The sequence below is a fragment of the Eulemur rufifrons genome, chromosome 23, assembly GCF_041146395.1.
Source record: "Eulemur rufifrons isolate Redbay chromosome 23, OSU_ERuf_1, whole genome shotgun sequence".
NCBI lineage: Eukaryota > Metazoa > Chordata > Mammalia > Primates > Lemuridae > Eulemur > Eulemur rufifrons.
In genome coordinates this window covers 15505328-15528607 of record NC_091005.1, presented here as the reverse complement: position 1 = coordinate 15528607, position 23280 = coordinate 15505328, and the positions used below count along the sequence as shown (strand labels likewise).

The window sequence follows — 23280 nt, the reverse complement described above, 5'->3', positions numbered from 1 at the left end:
AGGAAACCAGAATCTTGGTCCCCCACATCCCAGCAGCACTTCAGCCTCAAGAACACTTAGTATGGGGTTAAGCGCCAGCACTCAGAGTCAGAAGTGTCTGGATTTGAGTCCCAGTTCTGTCGCTTTATAAGAGGCATGGCAGGAAGGCAGGGCAGGGCCACTGTACACAGTTGTGCAGGATGGGGACTGAAATCCACTTTGCTCTGCTCCCCTCTCCCTGTGCCCTTGGCCAAGCCCTGGGGGTGTCTGCCTGAGGAAGGTGGGTCCTTTTCTTTCATGAAGAGATGTCTGCTCAGCAAGCCACGCTCTCACGAGCTGCCTCTGTGCAGGGTGGGGGGTCATCCTAGTAGGTGACCTGGACTGGTGGCACCTTTGGGGATTGGTCTGCTTTCGTGATGCTGCTTTATAAGTTGGGTGGCTCACCTATGGCATCTGATATGGAAGAGATAAAAGAAAAATCCTAGTTTTCTATGCTTTCTAAGTAATCAGAGACACTTCAAACAAATGTCAGCTGACATCACCAAGCTCCCAAGTAAACCAAATGTCTAGGCATACGTAGCCTGTTGGGCAGCCTACTTTAAGATTCAAGATTTATCTTTCAATTCAGCCCAAGCAGTGGTGAGTTTTCCATATCTCCCTCTACCATGCTTGGAGAGAGACTATTTCTCTTAACAACTTTAAGAGGTTAATTTGGCCTATGAGCTAAGATACAGGGGAAGATCACGTGAGCAGTGAAGGAAACTGATCTCACAGCCCACATGGGACAAACTAGTGATACCCAAACCCAGCTTTGCAGCAGGAACAACTGAGGAGCTTGTTCAACACACAGATGTGCTGGCCCCTTTCCCTCAGAGATTCTGATTTAAAAGGTCTGGAGAGGGATCAGGCATGTATGTTGTGTGTGTGTGTGTGTGTGTGTGTGTGTGAGAGAGAGAGAGAGAGAGAGAGAGCAAGCAAGAGAGAGCAAGAGAAACTTTTGACACTCCGTTAGGTTTAAGAACAATTGCTATAAAATACCACTTCTTTTAGATGTATCTGCAAATAGATTCCCTAAAATAACATAGCACTGGTGTCTTACCACTGCACAGTAAAAACATAAAACTCTAGAACTCCAAACAACTGGAACATATGTGAATATGGTATGGGACTTATGTGAGGAAACTCAACATGTCTGACAAGAGGGACAGCAATTTCAAGTGCAGCTCTGAAAATCGGCTCTCACCAGAGGGGGGTCCTGGCTCCCAAAGGTCGGGATGTAGATGACGGTCCTGTGTTCCCCAGTGACCAGGGTCTCCAGGGCTAGCGGTATGTGCACAGTGCCATTGGGGGGGATGACCCCGAAAGAGATGGGGCTAGAGAGCAGCACAGCAGGCGCAGCCTCAGACACCTGGAGGGAGAGACAAGCCGGAGGGATGAGCATGCCCACGGCACAGTGTGGAACGGATATTATAATAATTTATTTTGACATAAGTGTTGTCCTGAGACCATGGAGGTCCTTTAGAAATGTCTTACTGCTCAAGCAAGTAGCTGGGGATGAGCACCCTACTTCAGCCAAAAGGAAGTTTGGTTAAGAAGAGTGTGCATAAGGCCAAAAATCCAAAGTGCCCAACAGAAATTATCCATAGCATGAATTAGTTCAGGACAACAGTTTTCCACTGCCAAGCTCCTTAACCAGGCCCTCCACACCTGCAAGCATCACTCCCCACCACCTCGTCCCTTTGTGCTCCATCAACAGAGGCCACTGATACCTCCTGCACACAATGCTGCTTCCTGTCTCCCACCCTTTGCACTGCAGTGCCTCTTCCCGTCAGCCCACCTGGCACACTCTTCCTGAATTCCCCCACCCCAGTACCCCTAGTGTTCTAGAGTGGGGGCTTTTCCTCTGTCCCCAGGGAGCATCCTGTGAAGTCCTTTTCCACGGCATGCATGGTCAGCACTGTAAGCATCTACGTGTCCCTCTTCTCCATGCCTGTAAACTTCTTAGGGCCATGCCCGGGCATCTCCTCTCGACATGCCCACTTTCTGGTACACTCAGTATGTGTTTTGTGAAATGAACGCATTTGAAGGAATGAACGCATGTTGACCAGTGTTTACCAATGTGTGTTTCTCAGGACCCTGTTCTGAAGCACATGACTAGCTTTTATGCAACAACAATAAAAATTTAAAAATCCCATTGAGAAATTCTGGGCAACACTTCTCAGAGCCTCAGTCCCTCAGGAGCAAGACGGGCACGCAGGTTTGACCCCATGGTCTTTCTGCATCTGGTCCTGCCTAACGGGGCCCAGTCTAACTCAGCCTCCCTGTGCAGCAGCGTTCTGTCAAACCCTGCTGGAGTTTGAAGCAAAAGGAGAAATTAGTCATGCTGATCCTACCTTTATCGAAGTTTTGATATTTTGTTCATTATGGGTCATTTTTGGAATTAATTTTGATTTTTTAGAATATGGCAGGAAAATATTAAATATCTTGATTATTGTTTGGCTTCCCCTTAAATTTTGTGCCTAAGTCAAGTGCTTCACCCTCTTCCCAGTCCCGTTGTGTGGAAATTTCTTCCTCTGACCCCAGACGTAGGCTCTGCTCTGAGTTTGTGAGAGGATCGTGTGCTGTGCAGCATCAGTCTCTCCTGCTGTTGAGCATCTGGGCGCTAGACTTTGTCTCCCGTCAGCCGCACCCTTGGCTCCTGATTCTGTCTCAGAGAAGCCCACAGAATAATTCTAATTCTTTCTTTTACATGACAACCTTGTGACTAGTGAAAGCTCTCTTATCCTACCTACGTCTACTCTGCTCCAGATTAAACACTTGAACTGGTTCCTCATGTGACTTGGATTTATAGATGCCATGGAGTGCCATTTTGGCTACTCTGAACGTGATGCATTTTTTTTCAAGTTTCCATTTAAAAAAATACAATGACAACATCTGAAGACAAAATTCTGGCTGTGTTCTGACTGGTGGCTATCTCCTTCCCTTACCTGAACCCTGCATTTCTCTGATGCAGCCTACACCTGCATTGCATCTGTGGCACCCATATTGCTGTTGTTTTTTTTTTTTAACTAATATTGAACTTGTAGCCAAATAGACCCCCCCCATTTGATTTTTTTTGCATGAATTTTTATTATAGTACTGTACTTATATAACTTGAGTTTTAAACTCAAATGCACTCTTGGTAAACTGCATCTCATTAGTAACCTTCCAATGCTCTAGTTTACACAGATCTTTCTGAATTGTTTATCCATATGTATTTAACTGCTTTGTCTCCTACCTAGCTAGGTGTAGCGGCATGTGAACAAATACATTTCATAAAACATTAAGAAGTAATTCCTCCTTTCTCATTCCTATATAATATCTAGCCTTCTGGTCCAACAAACTCACTTATAAATACTGCCTTATTATATTTTACTGATTCCATTCAAGTCACAGCCGTGGACATAATGAAAACTCCTAGCTCATTTTCCATGCATGGTTAATTCACAGGCAATTATTTGCAGGTGCGATTCTGCATGTTGGCTTAATTGACACTTTTCTCTTCTTTATCGAGGGCAATTTCCCTGGGAAATTAACAACTGTTTACACCTGCAGCTGCTCACTCATGCAGATGGCAATCCAGCTGTGACTTTATAATCCCATCCCCAGACTGAGGGTTAAAAATCAGAATTACATAAGGTCGTGTGTTCAGGAATATGGCTGTTCTGAAGGATTTCTCTTTCGCATCACAAAAATGCAATGGGAGAAGAATTAATACTAAAGAAAGGTAAAGTAACTCACCTGAGGCAGGACCTCATAGCATCCTGGGAGGTTATCTTGATTGACAAGCTGGATCGTTTTCTCATACGGATACTTTAGGAAGCAGTGCCCAAAGTCCACTTCTGTATTAACCAAGCGTAGGGTAGGTACAACACACCTGCTCGAAGGAGCCCATTAAACAATTCAAAACAGAGAGCTTGTTTACATACAGAGAACACGGAGTCCCAAGTTAAATACATTTGTCACTGTCACATAGTAGTTTTTCTCTAATAACTACATTAGTCATGTTCAAATCTTTTCTCCTATCATCCCTGTCTCTTAGCCCCTAGTCACCACTTTTTAATCAAAAAAGGACTAGAAGTAGAACTCTTTAAACTGCTGTCTTTGGTGGGTAATGACTCATATTTCCATTGTTTTTGCACAGTTGGCCTTCCTTTGGCAAGGAATCCTCGTGGTGCCAATTCCTTAGGGTAGTGGTTAGTGATCTCTCCATGTCAAACAGGGCCAATGCCACCAGCAGGGGGTCCTAACTAGCTGTGACACTTCGGGCCAGTCAGAAAAATCCCCCAAGGACTAGCAACAGCTCACATCATCTAAATAACGGTAATAATTCTAATTCCTATGCGGAACAGCTGTCTTGGATTAGCAGGCTCAGGCAGCTGCTCAGCCCAGAACTGGCACTGTGACAGTGGTTCTCAGCATGGAGATGTGCAGGGGGTAGAGCAGGGGGGAGAGGGAGGCAAGTTGTGTGCAGGGAACAGAGGAGTTGAAGCCCTGTGTTTGCAGCTGGCCTATTACTAGGTGACCTGGGTTTCATTTGGTGTCTGTAACCCTCAGTCTCTAACGTGCCCTATGTCATTGTGGCAATGTAGCGCAATGGTGAAGACAGCTGGCTTTTGAATTAGCAGAGCCAGGTTCAAATACTGACCTTACTAAGTACAACCTGTGTTACCTCGGGCAGTTTGCTTTCTGTCTCAGAGTCCCATTTCTCTCACAGGTAAAATGAAGATAATTCTAGGGATTTACATTGGCATTATGAACCCTTCTTAGGGCATTGTGGGAAATCCAGGAGATAATGTGAGTGAAGGGCACAGACAGCCCCGTGCCAGGTAAGTGCTCAGCAAAGGGTGGTGAACCCATGGTGGAGGCCCAGCAAGCTGTCACTGCTGGCTCTGTGGAGAGGGTTCCTTGAGGGTGCAGTTCTAAAAGCAACTCTTCTGTTGAGAGTCAGCGAGCAGTTCCTACAGATTACACGGAAGATCACAACATGAGAGAGCCTTTCTTTAACCCCAGAGTTTGTGATTTAGCATGAGATGAATGGCCATTTTTAACTAGAATGAAGTCAGTTGACCCAATGACTTTCTTAAAGCTCATCTTTTACTGTCTGAAATAACACTGTGACTGAGAGGGTTTATAACATGTGACTTGGGTTACAGAATATACATTAGTAGGAAACTCAGAGCCTCTTTAGACTTTTTTTTTTTTTAATTCCAGATTTCCTATTGATAGCTGCAGGGTAACGGGGCTAGAAAGGGTTAGAATGAGTCTGCACAGAAAAGAAATGCAAGACTAGACTACAAGGCAAACTCGGGTAAAGAAAGGACCAGCTGAAAGAGATTTTGCTGTTTTTAAATAAAGAAACAAAAAACATTAGGTCTTGAAGGAATACTAAGTAGGTCAGGGCAACCAATGCGTTCCCTGTGGGTAGAGGAAGCCCTAGTGAAAGTTCTTTCAGTGCTGTTGTCTTCATCCAAGCCCAAGACACATGAAATGGTGCCAGTTACTATCTCCCAACCAACCAGCACGTCTGCCCCTTCTTTAAGGTAAATCTTCCTAAGATTCATGAGAGACCAGAATTGCAGAGATTGACATGTTAGCATTATCAGTTTTACTAAGTCATTTTCTCTATTTCCTATACATAACATTTTCATACAAACACTTTAAAGCCCCAGAGGTGGACACTGTTTGCCTTGGGAAGAATGTGGCCCCATGATTTTATTTAGGATCATCCCTCATCACCACCCGTGGAATGACCATAACTTGGGCAAGAGGCAGTCAACAGATGGCTGAACCAGGATTTTAACCCAATTCCAGAGCCCATGGCTGCCTCTCTAAAAGAGTTGGTGATGGTTCTGAGGAGTTTGTGTTGTTAGAGATGAGTCTCATTCGGGCGGCCCACTCATAGCCTGCAGCTCAAGTCATAGCAACCGTGTCCTGGAGCAGGGACCTCTTGACTAAACGGTTCTTCCACTACGGGACTGAGAGCAGCAACTTCCTGCTGCGTAACTCTGGAGTACTATGTTAAAAGTTAAAAATAAAAATACAACCCAGTACCTCTTCACCTCTTCCCGCTAAAACCTTTTAGTTACAGACTTTGAAAGTGAGACCCACTAGAGAGAAGACTCCTATTCTCAGGGTTCTCTGCGACACACACGCAACCATCCTCGTCACTACCAAAGGTGCTTTAGAAACATGTGCTCTTTTAAAGCTTTGTCATTTGAATATCAGACTCAACTTCTCTTCCCAGGAAGGCAGAAGGAATGCAATGTGCCCTGGCTGGCAGGTGTGCTGCCTCTGGGAGGCCGCCCCTTGCGGGCTGCTCTGAGGAGCTCGGGAAAGGGGAGAGGCGAGTGCTACCTTGCTGTAATTAGGAGCGCCAGCACTTCTTCTCCAACGCCCTGCACGTCCACCACCAGTGCCAGCTCGTATTTCTGCACAGTGTTGGAGCATAAGGTCACCTGGAAAGAAAAAGGTGACAAGTTGCTCTTCTAAAAGGCTAGCGCTCTCTCTGCACAGGGGAGAGAGCAGCCGGAGGAGGACCTGCTCAGCGTGGTTCCTAAGTGCTTTAGGGATGTCTGTATGGCGTTCTCCATTTTTAGTTGAACAAGTTACATTGTGGGGTCAGGGCATGCTGGGTGTTTTCAAAGGCCAGGGTAGAAAGCAAATGGCTTTTAGTACAATGGGTTTGCTCATTTGTGAGGAGGTTTTATCAAAGAAGCTACATACCTGCATGAGGGGAAAATAGGACCATGAAGGAGGAAGAATATCAAACCAACTTTAATTATTGCAATTTAAATTGTTCCCAGCACCTTTGGCCTATATGAATTATGAAAATTCAACATACTAATAAAACACTACAGTGAAATTTCTCTTACGGCAAAATAAATGAAAACAACTGTGTCAGTTCCAGAAAATGGCATAAGAAATCAATTAGTCTGCTTTACCAAAATCTTGTCCCCTCCCTCATTCTTTATTAGAGCAGAAAACAGAAAGCTCCAAAGAAAGGTCTATTTGAGGATAATATCTGGTCAGAACATTTTACCTGGTTTTTATTTGCTGCTATGAAATTTTACGTTTAGGCTTTTGAAATCTTTGTTATAATTTTTAATTGCTTTGAAATGATTTGTACTGGAAAAGATACTTGTAAGCCTAGAAAACAGCTTCTGGCATGGGTTAAGGCTTTTCTGTCTATAAATTATGTATCAGGTACTAATTAAAACTTTTGGGGTTGCAGAGGGAATCACTGAATGCAAATTTGAGTCCACACAGACTTGGTTGAAGTGCAGATCAGGAGAGAAAATTGAGCTTGTGGAAAACTTTTCCAAATATACAGTGAAAATGAAGTTACTGATTTGGAAAGAAAACTTCAGATTTGGATGGAAACAGAGAATCCTTGTGTGCCTGTAATGGATGTATCTGGGATGTGGTTAGAAGAAAGAAGCACAAATGGTCCTGGCAGAAGGCTGCTAGAGAGATGCTCTGTCTTTTAAAGTCTTCCCATGCTACCTGGGAGGGACAAAAAAAAAAAAAAAAACCAAAGGCAAGACAGGTAACATGTAGGCTGAGCACTGCTAAGGAGAAAAGAAATAAATCCATTGCAGCAGCACTGCTACCAAGGAAGGTTCCAGTTAGCAAACCTCATTAGACCCACGGAGAAACCCACGGAGGAGCCAAAAGCTCCTAGACACGATTTAGGATGAGTGGATTTGAGGTGAGATATGAGGCATTTACAACTAAAATGATAGCTAGATTAAATATTCAATGATATAATGACTAACAAGAAAATTACCCACCTTAACTAAGATGTCTTTTTTCTTTCCCAGAAAGTAAAAAATCATTTCAATTTAGTGACCGTCAAGACTGCTAGACCTAACTGTTTGGAGAAGCAAAAATGAGGGAAGACAGCTAGAACCTTTCTCAGCTAACTGTAAAATAATTGTGCTGGTGGCACCATAAGGCCATAACCAAGGTATTGCACTGCCCTGATTTCAGACAAAACACGGAAGTGTGAAAAAGCAGCCTCCTCACTACAACCTGTGGACCTCAATATAAAGCACTGTTAGTAACATCACATCCACAATTTGCCATGAAGCCCAGATTCATGTAAAAATCTGAATAAACTAGATATCCTCTTTGGCAAAAATGTCACTATTTATTGGTATAAAGGATCTGAGTCTGAAGGAAAAAAGAATGTAAGTATCAGTGAGTTCTTTAATCTGTTTATATTAGCACCGATGGGTGTACTATCTGTACAGAGCAGTGGTTTCATTAGAAATACCTAGAGTTGATGCTTCTGTTGAAGGCAATGCATCTAGATTAATGTAAAGCCACTGGAGCAGTTCCAGTTTCTTTGACCAATGTATTTGTGTCTGGTTTCTTTTGCTGCAGCAGTTTATTTCCTTATAGGCTCACTTTTCTATGTGAACTGACAGGCACTCCCTCCTGCTGACATTGGACATGATCGAGCAAACTCTAGAGGAGGTCCCCATGGCCAGCTGAAGGTTCAGCTGCTTCGCTATGTGTGCCAGGGGCTGTGTGCCTTACCCTGATAGCAGCAAATCCCTGGGAGCGAATGGTGCCATGGTCAGGAGTGATGGTGAACTCTTTTGGTTTTATCGCAGGTATTTCTTCCTTCGTCCAAGGTAGTCTTTTGTCGCCTGAATAATGCTCATAACTTGAAATGCTTTTACGGCCAAGGCCATCCCCAGGGACACGCAGTTTGAAGGTCATGGGGACCAAAGAAGTATTATTGAGGGAACATATCAAAGTCTGAGGAAACCCTAGAAAACAAAATATGGGGTGAGAAATAAAAGTCCCCCAATAGCCTCTCTTGAGTTTCAACCTCTCCTAGAAATCGCCACACTTCTTGAATAAATTGTCTGTGCAATTCATCGCTACTTAACTCCAACTTGCCCTAAATATTGTTTTCAATCACACAGTCGATAAAGACATTTTCATTCATTCATTCATCTATTTATGCATTCATCCAATGAATATTTGTTGTCCATTTACTAGTAGCAGCTTAAACAGTAGATACAAAACAAACCTCTTGATCATCACCCAGGCCCTTCCTAAGAGGCTGTCTCTATTAGTTTGCTGAAATGTCTTGCAGAAGTATATTTTACATTTATTTTGTGCATAAAAACACATATTTTTTTTTTACATGAAACCATGCTTGTTCTTCTTATTTGCCAATGTGTAGAAGGGGAAGCCTGCATGGCTTTGCCCTCTGTGTGACCTAGAGCCGGCCAAGACATGACAGAACTCGTCCTAGGGTCGTCTGAGGATTCTGCTCTCAGGGTTGATGACACAATATTGAATAATAGCCTCTCCCAAGAGAGACTTGGCAACCTACTTTCAAGCCAGCCAGAGACTTAACAACTGCCTTTTGCCTCACTTAGCCAAAGCTGCTTTGTCCTGTCACACCCAGCCCTCCTATGTTCAGTTTGGTGGGACTCACGCTCCTTTCTTAAGAGATGTGGATCTTCCTTGGCTGGCAAGCAGTAAACTGAGCTCTGATATTGGATCCCCTGCGTGGCCATTGGATCTGCTACCACTTTCATAACAAGAAGAATTATCCATAACCATAGGAGAACAAAAATGCAGACTTCTATTAGATGGAAACGCTACTCTTCTACCTTGAACCGTACTACAATAAAATAAAATCAGTCTCTTAGAGTAATGACTATTACTGTAGTGGGTATTTTCAACCAATCTACTTATATTTCAGCATTTGCCTACACATTAGGGCCACTGGAGGAAACACATTCATGTCTCCTTTGTGATTGATACCACATCTGCCAGCGTACTGGGAAGAGATCTTTTATGGAAAAAGAATGGTCAGATTAAGTGCACATGAAAGGCTATTCTTGGAAATTCCAGAGGACCTGCTAGAAAGTCAGTTTAATATTCCCTTCTTTTAGCATCTAGTAGATTAAAAGACAATATTTATTTTCGTCTTCTTCAAATAATTAACACAATGGGGCAGAATGTCTCAAGGATTCCCAGAGGCACCTCATACTTCTTCTAGTACTTAAATAGTGATTTAAAAGACAGCATTCTCAAGAGGTTCAATTCTCCTTCAATATTCATGTTTTTCATCTGACCTAAAAAGCCCCGAAGAAGACTGCTTGATGAAACTAGCAGCTGAAGATCAGAAGTCTGCAAAGGGAAAATCACAAATCTTTAAAAATATGGTATATTATTTGGAATATAACCTCTCTACTAAAGAACTGACCCTGTCTAAAGAGGGTGTTAAACTAATTCAGCAACACATATGCCCAAAACTTAAATCATAATTGAGAGACTTTTTGGGATCCATGGGATATTTTAGAAAATGGATTCCTAATTTTTCCAGTAAAATAAAAATCCCCACAAAACAAAGATAAATGTGTTGGCAGATCATTATGCAAATCAAGTGACTTTTTTTTTTGTTATTGTTCATAGAAATAATTCAGAATATGGGAGATCAATTAGCACATATATACAATCCATTTTGGACATATAAAATTCAGCCTCAGATTTAGAAAATAAATGTTGCCTAGAATTGGGATCCTCTGTCCACTCCAGCAGTTTCTGGCACACCAACTATGATCCCAAATCTGAGAAGGTCTTTGACAGAAATGTTTTACTGCAGGTCCCCCATAGAAGAGATAAGAAAGTCTCTGAATAAGAACCAATGGGAAAATTTCTCCTCTGTAGCTGGACATGGCTGGCTCCTGCCTCATGTCCTGCTATCGTACTCCAGGAAAACTGTGCAAGTAGGACGTGGGTCTCCAGAATACAGATGGACTGTGCCCAGATCATCAAGTTCAGAATACGTGCTTATAACTGTCTGCAAACTCTTTAGACGGGTTTGAGCCTTCCTATACAGAAAGACATTAACTGAGACTAAGAAATTAGAAATTGTAGCTGATAGCTTTCCCACCTGGGGAATATCACCTTACACTGGAAGACTTATAAAGAATCTTACAATGTGTTAACCCTTTGATCAAAAATTCATTATCCACAAACTTTGGGAAATGTACAGTATAAAAATAGTATTATTGATCATGAATTGGCCAACCCTCTGAGGCCCTTAGAATTCCTTGATGAAGAATTTTACCTTTAGTTCTGATAGCTATCAGATCAGGTTAGCTCCCTCTGGAACTCATAGGCTATTCACCTTCTGAAGTAATAGCTGGAAGATCCATGTGAATACAAGTCTTTCGTTAATCTGAGTCAACCTTACTTCATGAGGACAACTATTAATAAATATTGTCAAGAACCAACTCATCTATAAGTTTAAGAAACCTTCCTGAAAACCCACCCTCAGAAACTCTCCCTTCTTTCCTTTTTTTATTTCAAAATATTGAGGGGGTATAAATGTTTTTGGTTACATGGATCACTTTTGTAATGCTTGAGTCACGGCTGTAAGTGTGCCCATCACCCAAATAGTGTTCAAATAGTAGGTTTTTGCCCCTCCCCTCCCCTCCTCTGCCCTCTCCCATCTGCTTGATTTCCACTGAGTTTTACTTCCCTCTGTGCACATGTGTACTCATTGCTTAGTTCCAATTTAATAATGAGTACATGTGGTGTTTGTTTTTCCAGTTTTGAGATATTTCACTTAGGAGGCTTTCAACCTGCAAAATGAGTACTCCGAAAAGTATATTCCTGAAAGTGGTCTTCAGGGCCTTCTAGCAACTGACCCTGCAGTTGAACTATGAGGTGGACCTTTGAGGGAAAAGATGTCCCACAAAAGCTGAATTATTGGCTGAAGACATGTTGAAAAATACTCTCACTGGAGATCTTAAATGGAGGTTTTCTAAAAAACTTCCAGAAGCAGATGACCTTCAGAAATAGAATGCTATTTCGAGATCCCCAGAACAAGCAGACTTTACACGAAGTAAACAGCTCCTGCCCAAGACTGATGGGATGAGATTTTGCTAGATGCCTGACATTACTGATTCTCATACTCTCCTTTGCATGCTTTTGTTCTTCATCATTTTGCCATGTTATTCCATCTCCTATTTAAAGGTTATACAATTCCGATAGACCCTGCTATGTCTCCCTTACTGTTAATGACAACTTGCTTGGGCAGGCTTTGCTTACACCTACTATGATCTCTTCTACCAACCTTTCTAAGATCTGTGATTATTACAATTAAGCTTTGCCCCGATTCCCTACTTTACACCCTCCTCAAGTCAATTTCGATATTTCCCCTTGAGTTAAATGCTGCCAGTTCATACCAGGGTCATGGAAGAGACAATTATAATGCATCTTTTCATGCTTATGTGTAGCTCAACAACTCTGCCCTCAAATCCCAGATGGGTCATCCTATTTTGTAATGGCTTCTCTGTCCACAATAATCGTTTTCCAAAGAACTGTTTTCCCCCAAAGAAGACAGGCCTACTGGAAACGAAGCAAAAGTCAAATTGGGAAGCAAGGAGGCAAAATGGAAAAGATTATAGAATATGTATTTAGACTAGTATTTCTCAACCTTTTTTATCATCACCTCCAAAAAAAGGTAAATTAATTTTAAATAAAGAAAATTAATTAAACATGATTTAAATTAGATTTCAATTCTCCTAATAAGAGAAATTAAATATTAAGGAGTAAGATTATGTTGGGTAGCATTGAACTTTGGAGAACCACAAACCATTGTTATATTTAAGTTTTTTTTAACCACTCAAAGACCAGTTTTTGCCCCTTTAGGGTCAATATCACCCCTGTGACAGTACACAAATTCAGAGAGATCTCAATTGAAATACTAATTTCGCCACTACTGTGTGACCTTAGGAAATTATTTAACTGTTCCAAGACTCAGTGCTTCCATCTCTAAAATGGGTATGTTAAGCAGCACCCCCCTACTGGACTGCTAAAAGATTTCAACATAGTACTGCATGTGATCCTCTTAGCAGTGACTGAAACACAAGAAGTAACCAATAAATAGAGCTTCTGCTGCAACTGTTGTTATCATTTTTATTATTGGGGAAGCTTAGACAGGAAGAAATGGCTTAAGGAAGTAATTAAGTGAGAAAACAACACAAAAATATATAAGAGCCTTCAACATGAAGGGATGGAACACCTGAATCAAAGCACCACCGAGTTCACTTTAGACTTGACAGCATCTCTGTGAAGAGGCTGCTGTGTAGCCAGACTGGCAAATTAGAGGCTGCGCTGAAACAGTGTTCACAATGTTCAGATAGTGGATGAAGCCTAAGGCTCTCTGTTGTCTTACTGTTGGAAAAGGGCAGACAGCCATGGCCCGACAGCTGCTGGTGCCCAGGACACAGCTACTGCTTTCACGTATAAACCAAGAAATGGCACCACGACACTACTGCGCTACTGCCACAGAGCAAGGAAAGCACAATTCTAGGTCCTCTTGGCTATTATCCATAAAAAGTGGTAAGAGAGGTTCTTTTTAAACCTCCCTCCTCCTACATAGAGAGAAAATGAATTCTATCCAATTTTGAATTTAAAACGGAAAATTACTCACCAAAGGCAACATCACCAAAGTGCAGAGCAGGAACATTAAAATGGAAGGTAGGTCCAATGACACAGCCTCTGGAAGAAGAATACAAGGTGGGGGAGTCAGGAGAGGTTCCAGTGAATTCAGGGAAACAATCAGGAACGGGGGTGAGGGTGAGGCTGGGTACTAAAACCTATAACTTGATAGCAAATCAACTATAGCATCTAGGATTTAAAGAACCTATGAGATGATGGTCTATCACACGGTTCTTAAAATTCTTTTTTAAGACTCAAACTGTGGGTTTTAGCAAATGGTGCTGTGGTTAACTTATTACCTTATTTCCTACCTAAGGAAAATAGGAAAGAAGCTCACAAAATTGCAGAAAGCAGTCATTTAATCAGTGTAGAAGTTGAACCACATTTGTTCAAAAGTACATATAACAGAGGGAACTGTGGCTGAATAATAACATTTGGACTTAGATATGGTCACATTAATTCTAACAGGGATTCTGAATATTAGGACAGCCTATGCCAAGGTTGTACCATACATCAACGCAGTGGTCTGTTAAAATTATAATTTTAAAGACTACGAGAGAGAATGATTGAATTATTGTGATACGTTAAGTGAAACCAATTGAATACAAAATATATCTATGCTATGGTTCAAACTTTATAAAATTACATATGCAGAAACAGGAGAGAATGGTAATTTTAAAAATCACATTAATTTTACAGTGTTGTTTATCCAACCACTTAAAATATTGTGTCATGTAATTAAAGGAATAAATAGAAACAGTAAAGTATAATATGCTGATCTTTCAAGGCATACTAGCAAAAATCATGTGGTATTGAAAAAGAGTAGCTGGCAATAAAAGAGTAAGAAACAAAATTCCAGTACCCACATTAACTTTATAGACATTTCTTGGGCCCAAGGCCCAAGAAAGTATTTGTGACAAAGCAATAAGTGAAGTCAGTGTTAATTTGTGGATCTGGGAATAGACGATACATTCTACATGCATTTTCGCCCTTTATGACTAGACATTTATTTGTGAGTCAAGATTTTTACCAGGTTTTCAAAATTATTGTTAGTGGTTTGGAGTGCTAGGACATTTTTGGATACACGAAATACTGAGCTTTAAAGGAAGTGAAGTTGGAAAGGGAATTTAGATAGATCCATTTCTCTCAGCAACTGGTGATTAGTTAGGGGATAGAGCCCCACAAACATTCCTTCCATAGTCAGGTTTTTCTTCCCTTTCAAAGGAACCAGAGATGAACATCCAAAATAAGAAAGTGGCATAAGAATTCAGGCAAATGGTAATGTCCAGAAGACAGAATGAAAGACTTAACCTCCAGAGAGCAACAAGAGTACTAACTAGTCCAAGTTCACTTGTGAGCAGCTTCCTGGGAGATTCCTAAATCCTGTTATTAACAGTGGAAAACCCAAGTACTCCTTAACCTGTTCAGACATTGTTAGTGACATGAACTACTACTTTGGGATCTTTAGGATAAGAGATTAAAGATTTTAAAAATTCACCCAGGAAATGGCAGAACTATTATTCAATTATTATAGGATCCTAGAAATTTTTTAAAACGAAAGCTTCATTGAGACATGATTCATATACCATACAATTCACCATTTAAAGATCAATAGTTCTGAATTTCCAGTAGATTATCATGAGATCAATAAATTTTCCTAGGATCCTTCATGTCATGTGTGTCTGTCTGTTTTCTCTGTTATCCCCAGCCCGCAAGGGAGACTTCAGCTTGTAAATGGAGGGAGGTTTTGCTAGTAGTCACCATAATAGGAGAGACTGCCATAGTAATTAATAACCCGTCGCTGTGGGAATCTAAATAGAGCAATGTGTTTACAATGCTTGGAGGCAGTGTAGGTGAGGTCATGTAAAGAATTTCCTTAAGATAAAAACAAAAGATGAAGGTTTAGAGAAACTGTGATAACAGCCAAAGCTTAGCCAAGAAGATGACTTTATTCAAGTGTTACTATAATAACTTAGTTTCTCTAAACATCCTAAAATAGAGAGTAACTAGAAATAAGTTTGATGTTTAAATCCTTCTTTAATAAGGTTATAATTTACATAGAAACTAGATCCCCAAATGGCATATTACAATAAGTTACACATGTTTACTAGGGAAACAATGGTAGAGATTTAACACACCCCTTTATGCGGATGTGTTCCTATCAACACACAGTTATGGACATCCAAGATACGAGCTAGTTATCAAGTTCAAGAAAGCAGTAGGTAAAAACTTCAGTTAGATTCTATGTGAGTTATAAATACGCCTTACCTAATGGTCAATTTCACAGGCTCAGGTGCCCCACTGACATTGACCTGGAACTCTTCTTCAAAGTGCCCCAGGATGGCAGAACTGAAGGAGATCTGGACAGCCTGGACTCCACTTGGTTCGATGATACCTTCCTTGGGACTGAAAACAAAGCAGGCCCCCAAAGGTGACGTTGGAGGTATCACACTGAAAATGGCGTCGATGCTGCCTTTGTTGTACAGTATTGCCTGTATCAATAAAGGCAAGAATGAAAAGGTCAATGGACCTCTGACCTATTTTCATATAAGCATGTGGCTATACTATTTAACATAACACTAGAGAAAGTTACTGGAATTGGAATCAAAGAAAAACTCTCAGAGACAAAGGAACAGTCTGATGTTCTGAATGTTTGAAGACAGGACTTCTAAGCCAGAGAGTACTTTTACGTTTTTAGTCTCCTCTTTAAAATGAACTTAGTCATATGTATTATACTTATGCTATCACAACTAATCACAATCATATCTACTTTAAAATACCTTTTTTTTTTTGGTACTCTCTGTAAAGTAAACAAAGGAAGGGAAGGTATTTCTCATATACGTAGGAAAAGGCTGAGGTTAAGGCAGCATGCTGAAAAATAAAAAGCAAGTCGGAACAGACTAGCAAGAACTGCCTAATCCTATGCTTATAATGTAGCTTAAACAATGTAAATGAGACATCATTGTGGATTCCAGTCGACAACAATCCTCTTTGTTGTGCTATGAGGTTTCATCCTATTGGGATATTTTCAACTCAAATTCCACTAGATGGATGATTGTTTCGAAATTCTTATGGAAGCAACTGTTTTACTACAGAAAAGTTGTATTCCTATGTTAGTGTTCTGGAACCATGTTATTGGCCATATTTGGTTGCACACAAGGTTCTGTGTGTGTCTGTGAAGAGCTCGTGCCCGATATTCTGAGACCTCCACAGCAGGCCTCAGTCTAATGCTTCTGCCCTAACCTCTCACAATTCCTGTATGGGAACCTGCACTTCAGCCACACTGTTCTACTCCTGGCATCCAAAGACACCGCCTCAATTCCTTGCCAATGCTGGCCTTACACCTAGCATGGTGAAGAGCATGTTCTCTTGATTTTTACAGAAACTTCCCGCAACCCACACTTAGGGTTTTGGAGGACAAAGAACAAGGGAGAGCACCAGGAAACTTTCAGAAAGTTGGCAGGAAAATGTGAGGCGTATCAGAAACCTGGAAGCTCAGGGAGGAGGAGTCCCAGAAGAGGTCATATGTGGACAGAGGTAAGGAGAACAAGCTCTGAGAAAAGGTTACCAATTTTTAATTTTGAATTAGAAGTCATCCCTGACCTTGAAGCAGAGAGTTATTCCAACAGGGTAGGATAACAGAATCCAGAGGACAAATGTTTAGGGTGTGAGTGCGTGCAGAGGAAATAGTGGTGGCTAGTTTAGATTTCTGTTTTGAGAAGATTCATGGTGAAAAGTGAGAAGGGAGTGGCTAAACTGTGTGAAGATATTTTTAGAGGAAACTGAGTATATCTGTATTAAATGAGATAATGCATACTCAGTGCCCAGCCTAGAGGAAGCACTCGATGAACTGATGCCTGTTGTAAGAGAATAGGGTTCAGTAACCAAGGGAATGAGGTCTGGGTGGATGTACAGGAGGATGAGTTCATGGGCTCAGCTTGCTTCTTGAAAAGCAGGGAAGAAGACATCAAGAGCATATGCAGGGATTCTAAATCACCGTTATGAATCCCTTTTGTTCTCCTGGAGAGAGTTGGAACCCATTCTATTAACTGAAGTATCCAAGAATGGAAAAATAAGCACCACATGTACTCACCAGCAAATTGGTTTCCCTGATCATCACCTAAGTGCACATTTGCGAATAACACCAATTGGGTATCGGACTGAGGTGGGGGGAGAGGGGAGGGGATGGGTATATGCCTACATGATGAGTGTGTTGCGCACTGTCTGGGGAATGGTCACACTTGAATGTTCTGACTTGGGGGGATAGGGGTGAGGGGAGGGGATGGGGGTATAACTACATGATGAGTGCAATGGGCACTATCTGGGGAATGGACACGCTTGAAGCTCTGACTTGGGGGGATGGGCAGGACATGGGCAATTATATAACCTGAACTTTTGTACCCCCATAATAAGCTGAAATTAAAAAAAAAGAGCATATGCAGGAGAGAGTCAGCAGCCTCTGCAGAAGAAGACAGCCATTTCCACTGAGAGAAGATGGCCAATGCACCAAAATGGATATATAAGTAATTGCTGCTAGCTATTTTATTCATCTTTTATGTTTCTTTCCCATTCCCTCGTTCTAAGCTCACTGGTAGTAAGAATCATGCTTCTCCCTTCATTCCTTTTAATGGTACCATGTAGAAAAGCGATTACAGCTGTTGACTCTGGAGCCAAGCTGCCTGGGTTCAAATCCCAGCTTTGCCATTGACTTACTAGCTGTGTAACCTTGGACTACCTAGCTTCTCTGTGCCCCAGTTTCTCCATCTGTAAAATGTCAGTACTACTAGCCTCTCATATTGAGGTAAGATTAAATCTATTAATTTATCTAACTTTTAGAACAGTGGCTGGCAAATACTGGTTATAAATGATAGTGACTGTTATTTCTATCTCCAGCCCGAGCAGAATGGGTTTAAAATTTACCTGTGCTTAAGAAGCAACTAACATATACTAGTGGTAACTCAAAAGCAAATTGAAGGCATTACGTGGTAACTTGAAGGACCCTGTTCTTCTCTTTGAAGAGGTGCATGGAATGCCTTTTGTTTTTTTGGTTAACAGGAATGTTTTATCCAGATTTTCTGTATTGTGACAGTTCCTCCATTTTTAAGAATATGCATGTCATTCTTCTCCCCCTGACAAAGAAGCACCTACTTATGAATACAGAATCCAGCCAATAATTTGGGACATAATTCTGAGGTCTTTTGATTCCTGGTAATACTCTTACCCTTGTGGTCCAACACTTTGGAGAGGAGAAAATTGATAATACAACTTCACCTCTTATTTGTTTTCCTTCTTAATTACACTGGGGAGTAGCGTATACTCTTGGGGCTATAGCTTATTCTCTATGTATCTGCTAAGCTCAGCAATGACTAAGGGCGATAGCTAGTTATTCAAATTTGTCTCATGGAGGTAATGTAATAAATTGAAGGATGCAATGAAGCATCAGCATTAAATACGCAGAGAGTGCAAAATCTTCCTGTAAGAAGCACCTTACACGTCCTTCTCTGCCACACTGCACAGCTCTCAAAGGTGTCCGATCTGATACATCACCTCATTGAACACTTACTTAGCTGGCTGTGGTTTGCTTTACTATTAAAATCAGGGAGACTGGGAAGCAGTGGCTCAAAGTACACTTCTGTTAAATTTGCACTCAGGGAAATCCTATCCATTTTGCATCAGAACTAAAGATCTATTTCTGACGTGGCACTTATAAGTCTGGAAGATATAAGGGAAGTTCACACTGCACCAATTACAGACATAATATCAATTTAATAAGAACTATTGTACTTTTTTTCCTCTCCCTAAGCACTCTTTCTCTCAAATGCAATCCAGGACAATGCAGAATGCAGCTGTGCCACTTGTCCTTTGATGACAGTCATGAGACTGACTTCTCCATTTATATTGTGTTCCTGTGTATATTCCATCTCATCATGACATTAACCTCTCTCTTTACCTTTCACATCACCCCATTTAGGCCACATTTACCCTAGTGAACGTGGGAATGCAGGACACTGTCCCCATGCCAGGTTAGGCTGGGCTAAGAGCTGGGTTGGCTGGAGGCTGGATTTGCCCATGGTGAAAAGGTGCGATGCTGAGGGCCTGAAAGACTGAGAGGTCAGCAAAGACCTTCTCTTCCCAGAGCAGGAGAAAGGGCGCTGGCAACCCAGTTCTCACTAACGTTACAAGTTGTATGACCTTGCCAAGTTCCTCAACTCCTCTGGCGGTCAGGTTTGCTGTTCCCTGAGCTCATTTCCTCTTTGTTTTGGATTTTATGTAAGCAACAACAACGAAAAAATTTCTACAGTATTTGATATATATGCTTTTGTATTTATTACAGTATCTAGTGTTACCTTAACTAGTAAAGCTTGTCTACACCTCCACTTACTTAGCTACAAAGTAGGAATAGTAATTGTACCGACTCTGTAGGGTTTTGTGAGGAATAAATGAACTAATGGATGGCAAGGCACCAGCACTGTCCTCAAAGCACATTAAGGACAATGCTGTTGATGGTACTAACCACTGCATGACTCGTACTTCTCATTTGTAAAATAGGTATAATAAAACCTACCTTGCACAGTTTTCTGAGGATCAGAAATTACACACACATAAACACATAGACAGGCACACACAATAAAGCATGGAACCTGACACGTATTTCTCACTCATTAAATAACTGCTTTTCTTACCTCTATAAATATACAACCATATACAATTTAGGAAGCTTTCTAAAACAAAGTTTCAATGGTCATAGCTTTGAAATAGCGTAAAAATAAACCCCAGATACAATTTAGTGATGAGGTGACATTGACATAACATTGATCCAGAAGAACCCATGAATACAACGTGTAAAATTTCATTTTCTGTTTAACTGGAAAGACAAAGCAAGCAGGTCTTTACCAGAAACCATGATGATTGGGTTTTTAAACATGGATTGGAAACTAGTGCATTCAGAGAAAATTCTAAGTGTGAAAACAGCCATCCTCATTAGGACAGTCTAGAAAATGTAAAAGGTTCTCTATCCTCTGATCTGTAGGATTTTTTTGTTGTTGGAGAACAAGCACTAAACAGATGGAGAGATGTATTTATGGTTTTCCCCTTTGCAATCTACAAAATGATGAGGATTAAAACAAATTAAACTAGAGTGTTGATGCTTTTTGCCTTTTTAGTAAAGTTAGAGAGGGTTGATGAAGATGGAAAAAGTTGTTCCCCTCAACCTGCCAGGAGGGAGTAGAAAGAGTCAGAGCATTTCAGAGTCTAAATAAGGATGAGTAGTAGCTAATGGATCTGATTGTACAAATAAAAACATAAAGTAAAACAAACAAAAAAAAAGCCAAGTACTGTTTGGAGTCTCAATGGACAATTCTAGCGCTTACCTCATAACAATGTACAGATCCAATAAAAACTTTCCCAATATCGAGCAATTCAAAGTTGAAGTGAATCTTAGGTCCCATTCCCTCCCCTTTGATTCGGAGGGGCAGACGGATCTCTCGGCCTATAAAAACAATTCAGATTTTATGAGCCTAAATGGTGCTTTATTGCCCCGAATTACCCACAACTTGTTACCACTGTAAACAATCAAGATTATTAAACAACTCCCTGCACTGCACTGAGGGACTGGCAATTTCATCAATGCTCAAGATGTATCCTACGTGGGAGCTGATCACAATCCTGAAAGACACAATCCTGAATGCCGAAATCCCAAAAGATGAAAATCCCAAAAATATAATTCTGGAAAAAATAATTTAAAAAATCTTCAAAAGATATTTATTTACCTTTATAAAAGGGGATTTATTTGAGAAACATGAAAACACAACAGAACATTTCTTTGGCTACTTTCCACAATAAAATAGGCAATAATAAAATACATATTTTTGCAAGCATAAACACTCAGGTATGCGAATGACAGTCACTTGGGTATAACGGTTATGAGCAGACAAACCATATTCACAAAGAAATAGGTCAAAAGGGAATGTGCAAATGCACACCACTATGGTTGGTAACTGCAGACACCCAGCTTTGTAACTGCAGTCATCTGAAATACTGTGACAAACAGCCGAAGTCTTTTGACACAATCGATGAAAAACCATGACGGGTCACCACCACATATGCAGTAACCCAAAGAGCTGAGATCTTGAGAAATTTTATCTTTCACAAATGCAAATGTGCAAAAAGGACATCTGTTCATTTATTGAGGAAGTTTCAACATTTTTATGTACATGCGCAATGCTTGTATACAAAGTCAACATTGTGATAATGCGCTTTTGTGGAGTCAAATTTCTGATGTCCAGGGAACAGAAGAAAAGTCTGTCCTAGCTCTGACAGAGAGGGAGAGAGCGTGAGAGCCCATTTTGTGTTCCGTATTTGTTCTCCCTAGGCCCCTGGCCAGTTGGATGGTATCCATGACACTGAGAGCAAGTCTTCTCCCACTTAGTCCACTCAGACTCACACACTGCTCTCTGGGAACACCCTCACAGACACACCCAAAATAATGCCTCACCAGTTTTCTAGATATCCCTTAATCCAGTCAAGTTGACACCTAAATTTAAGTCCACAAGCCCGCCCCTTGTCAACCTGGTACCCTTATGCATCTCCTTAAATGATACAAAATTTCCAAATAAAGACAATAACAAGGCAATAATTCTGCCTAACATGAGGCAACTATCCTATGTACAACTGAAAACACATCAATCCCTTTCCCAGAATTCAGCTTTCAAGATTTCAACATTCAGGATTTTAATCTTTCAGGATTGTGATTTTTAGAATTTTAGACTTTACGGATTTAGATTTCAGAGATTCTGATCTTTCAGGATCTCAACATTTGGGATTATGGCATTCAGGATTGCATCTTTTGGAATTATGATCCAAACACATTTTATCTTTAGGAAATAGGAATACTGCTTGTTTTTTTACCTTTAGGGAACAGAATATACTGGAATTTATAGCAGGAAAAAAACGTCAAAATTTTAACCCAATTCTTATTATTCTGAAGTTTCTTATAAAGAAAAGCAATTTCTCTAAATCAGAGAAGGGTGACCACTGATTAATGCTTCTCACAAAATGAGAGCCACTATGGGGCTCGAAGGGACATTGTTCATACTGATCTTCCCTAAATTTAGGAAGATCCAGGGTATTAGGGATCTGAGTCTAGGGGTCTTACCTGACCTTTACTTTGCAGAGTTTCTTCCATATAGAGATAATGAAATGCATTTAACAATACCCATTATAACACAACCACAATGGACCCAGGGGCAAGACAGAACATATAACCTTTGAAGTAATTTTGTTCCCCTTTTTAAAATAAAATATCCATGTTTGATAATACATGATCATTATAAAAATTAAAGAGAAGGTGAAAATTCTCTCATAATTCCATCATCCAAAGATAACCACTGTTAACATTTTGGTGCCTGTCACACCATATTTAATTATATCAACACACTGTTAATGTAAGTGAGAGCATATACTACATCCCTTTGTAACCTGCTTTTTTTCACTTAACAATACACTTGGAATATTTTAACATTTCATTATCTACAGATCTACTGTCTCCTTCTTAATGGTTGCATGGTCAACTGTAGAGAGGTAAATATTTTTTTTTTTTTTGAGACAGAGTCTCACTTTGTTGCCCAGGCTAGAGTGAGTGCCGTGGCATCAGCCTAGCTCATAGCAACCTCAAACTCCTGAGCTCAAGGGATCCTCCTGTCTCAGCCTCCCGAATAGTTGGGACTACAGGCATGCGCCACCATGCCCGGCTAATTTTTTCTATATATATATTTTAGC

The 23280-nt window shown here is 40.8% G+C and overlaps 1 protein-coding gene across 1 annotated transcript in view; it reads right to left on the bottom strand.

The window, feature by feature from the left end:
• The window catches only part of HYDIN (HYDIN axonemal central pair apparatus protein), a 304337-nt gene that overhangs the window by 177000 nt on the left and 104057 nt on the right, over positions 1-23280 (bottom strand). Inside the window, exons 11-17 of the mRNA XM_069456333.1 lie at positions 20874-20992; positions 15772-15995; positions 13496-13563; positions 8563-8798; positions 6376-6476; positions 3760-3895; positions 1223-1387 (exon numbers count right to left, since the gene is read on the bottom strand). Coding sequence (XP_069312434.1) covers positions 1223-1387; positions 3760-3895; positions 6376-6476; positions 8563-8798; positions 13496-13563; positions 15772-15995; positions 20874-20992 — 1049 coding nt within the window. The remainder of the gene's footprint in view (positions 1-1222; positions 1388-3759; positions 3896-6375; positions 6477-8562; positions 8799-13495; positions 13564-15771; positions 15996-20873; positions 20993-23280) is intronic.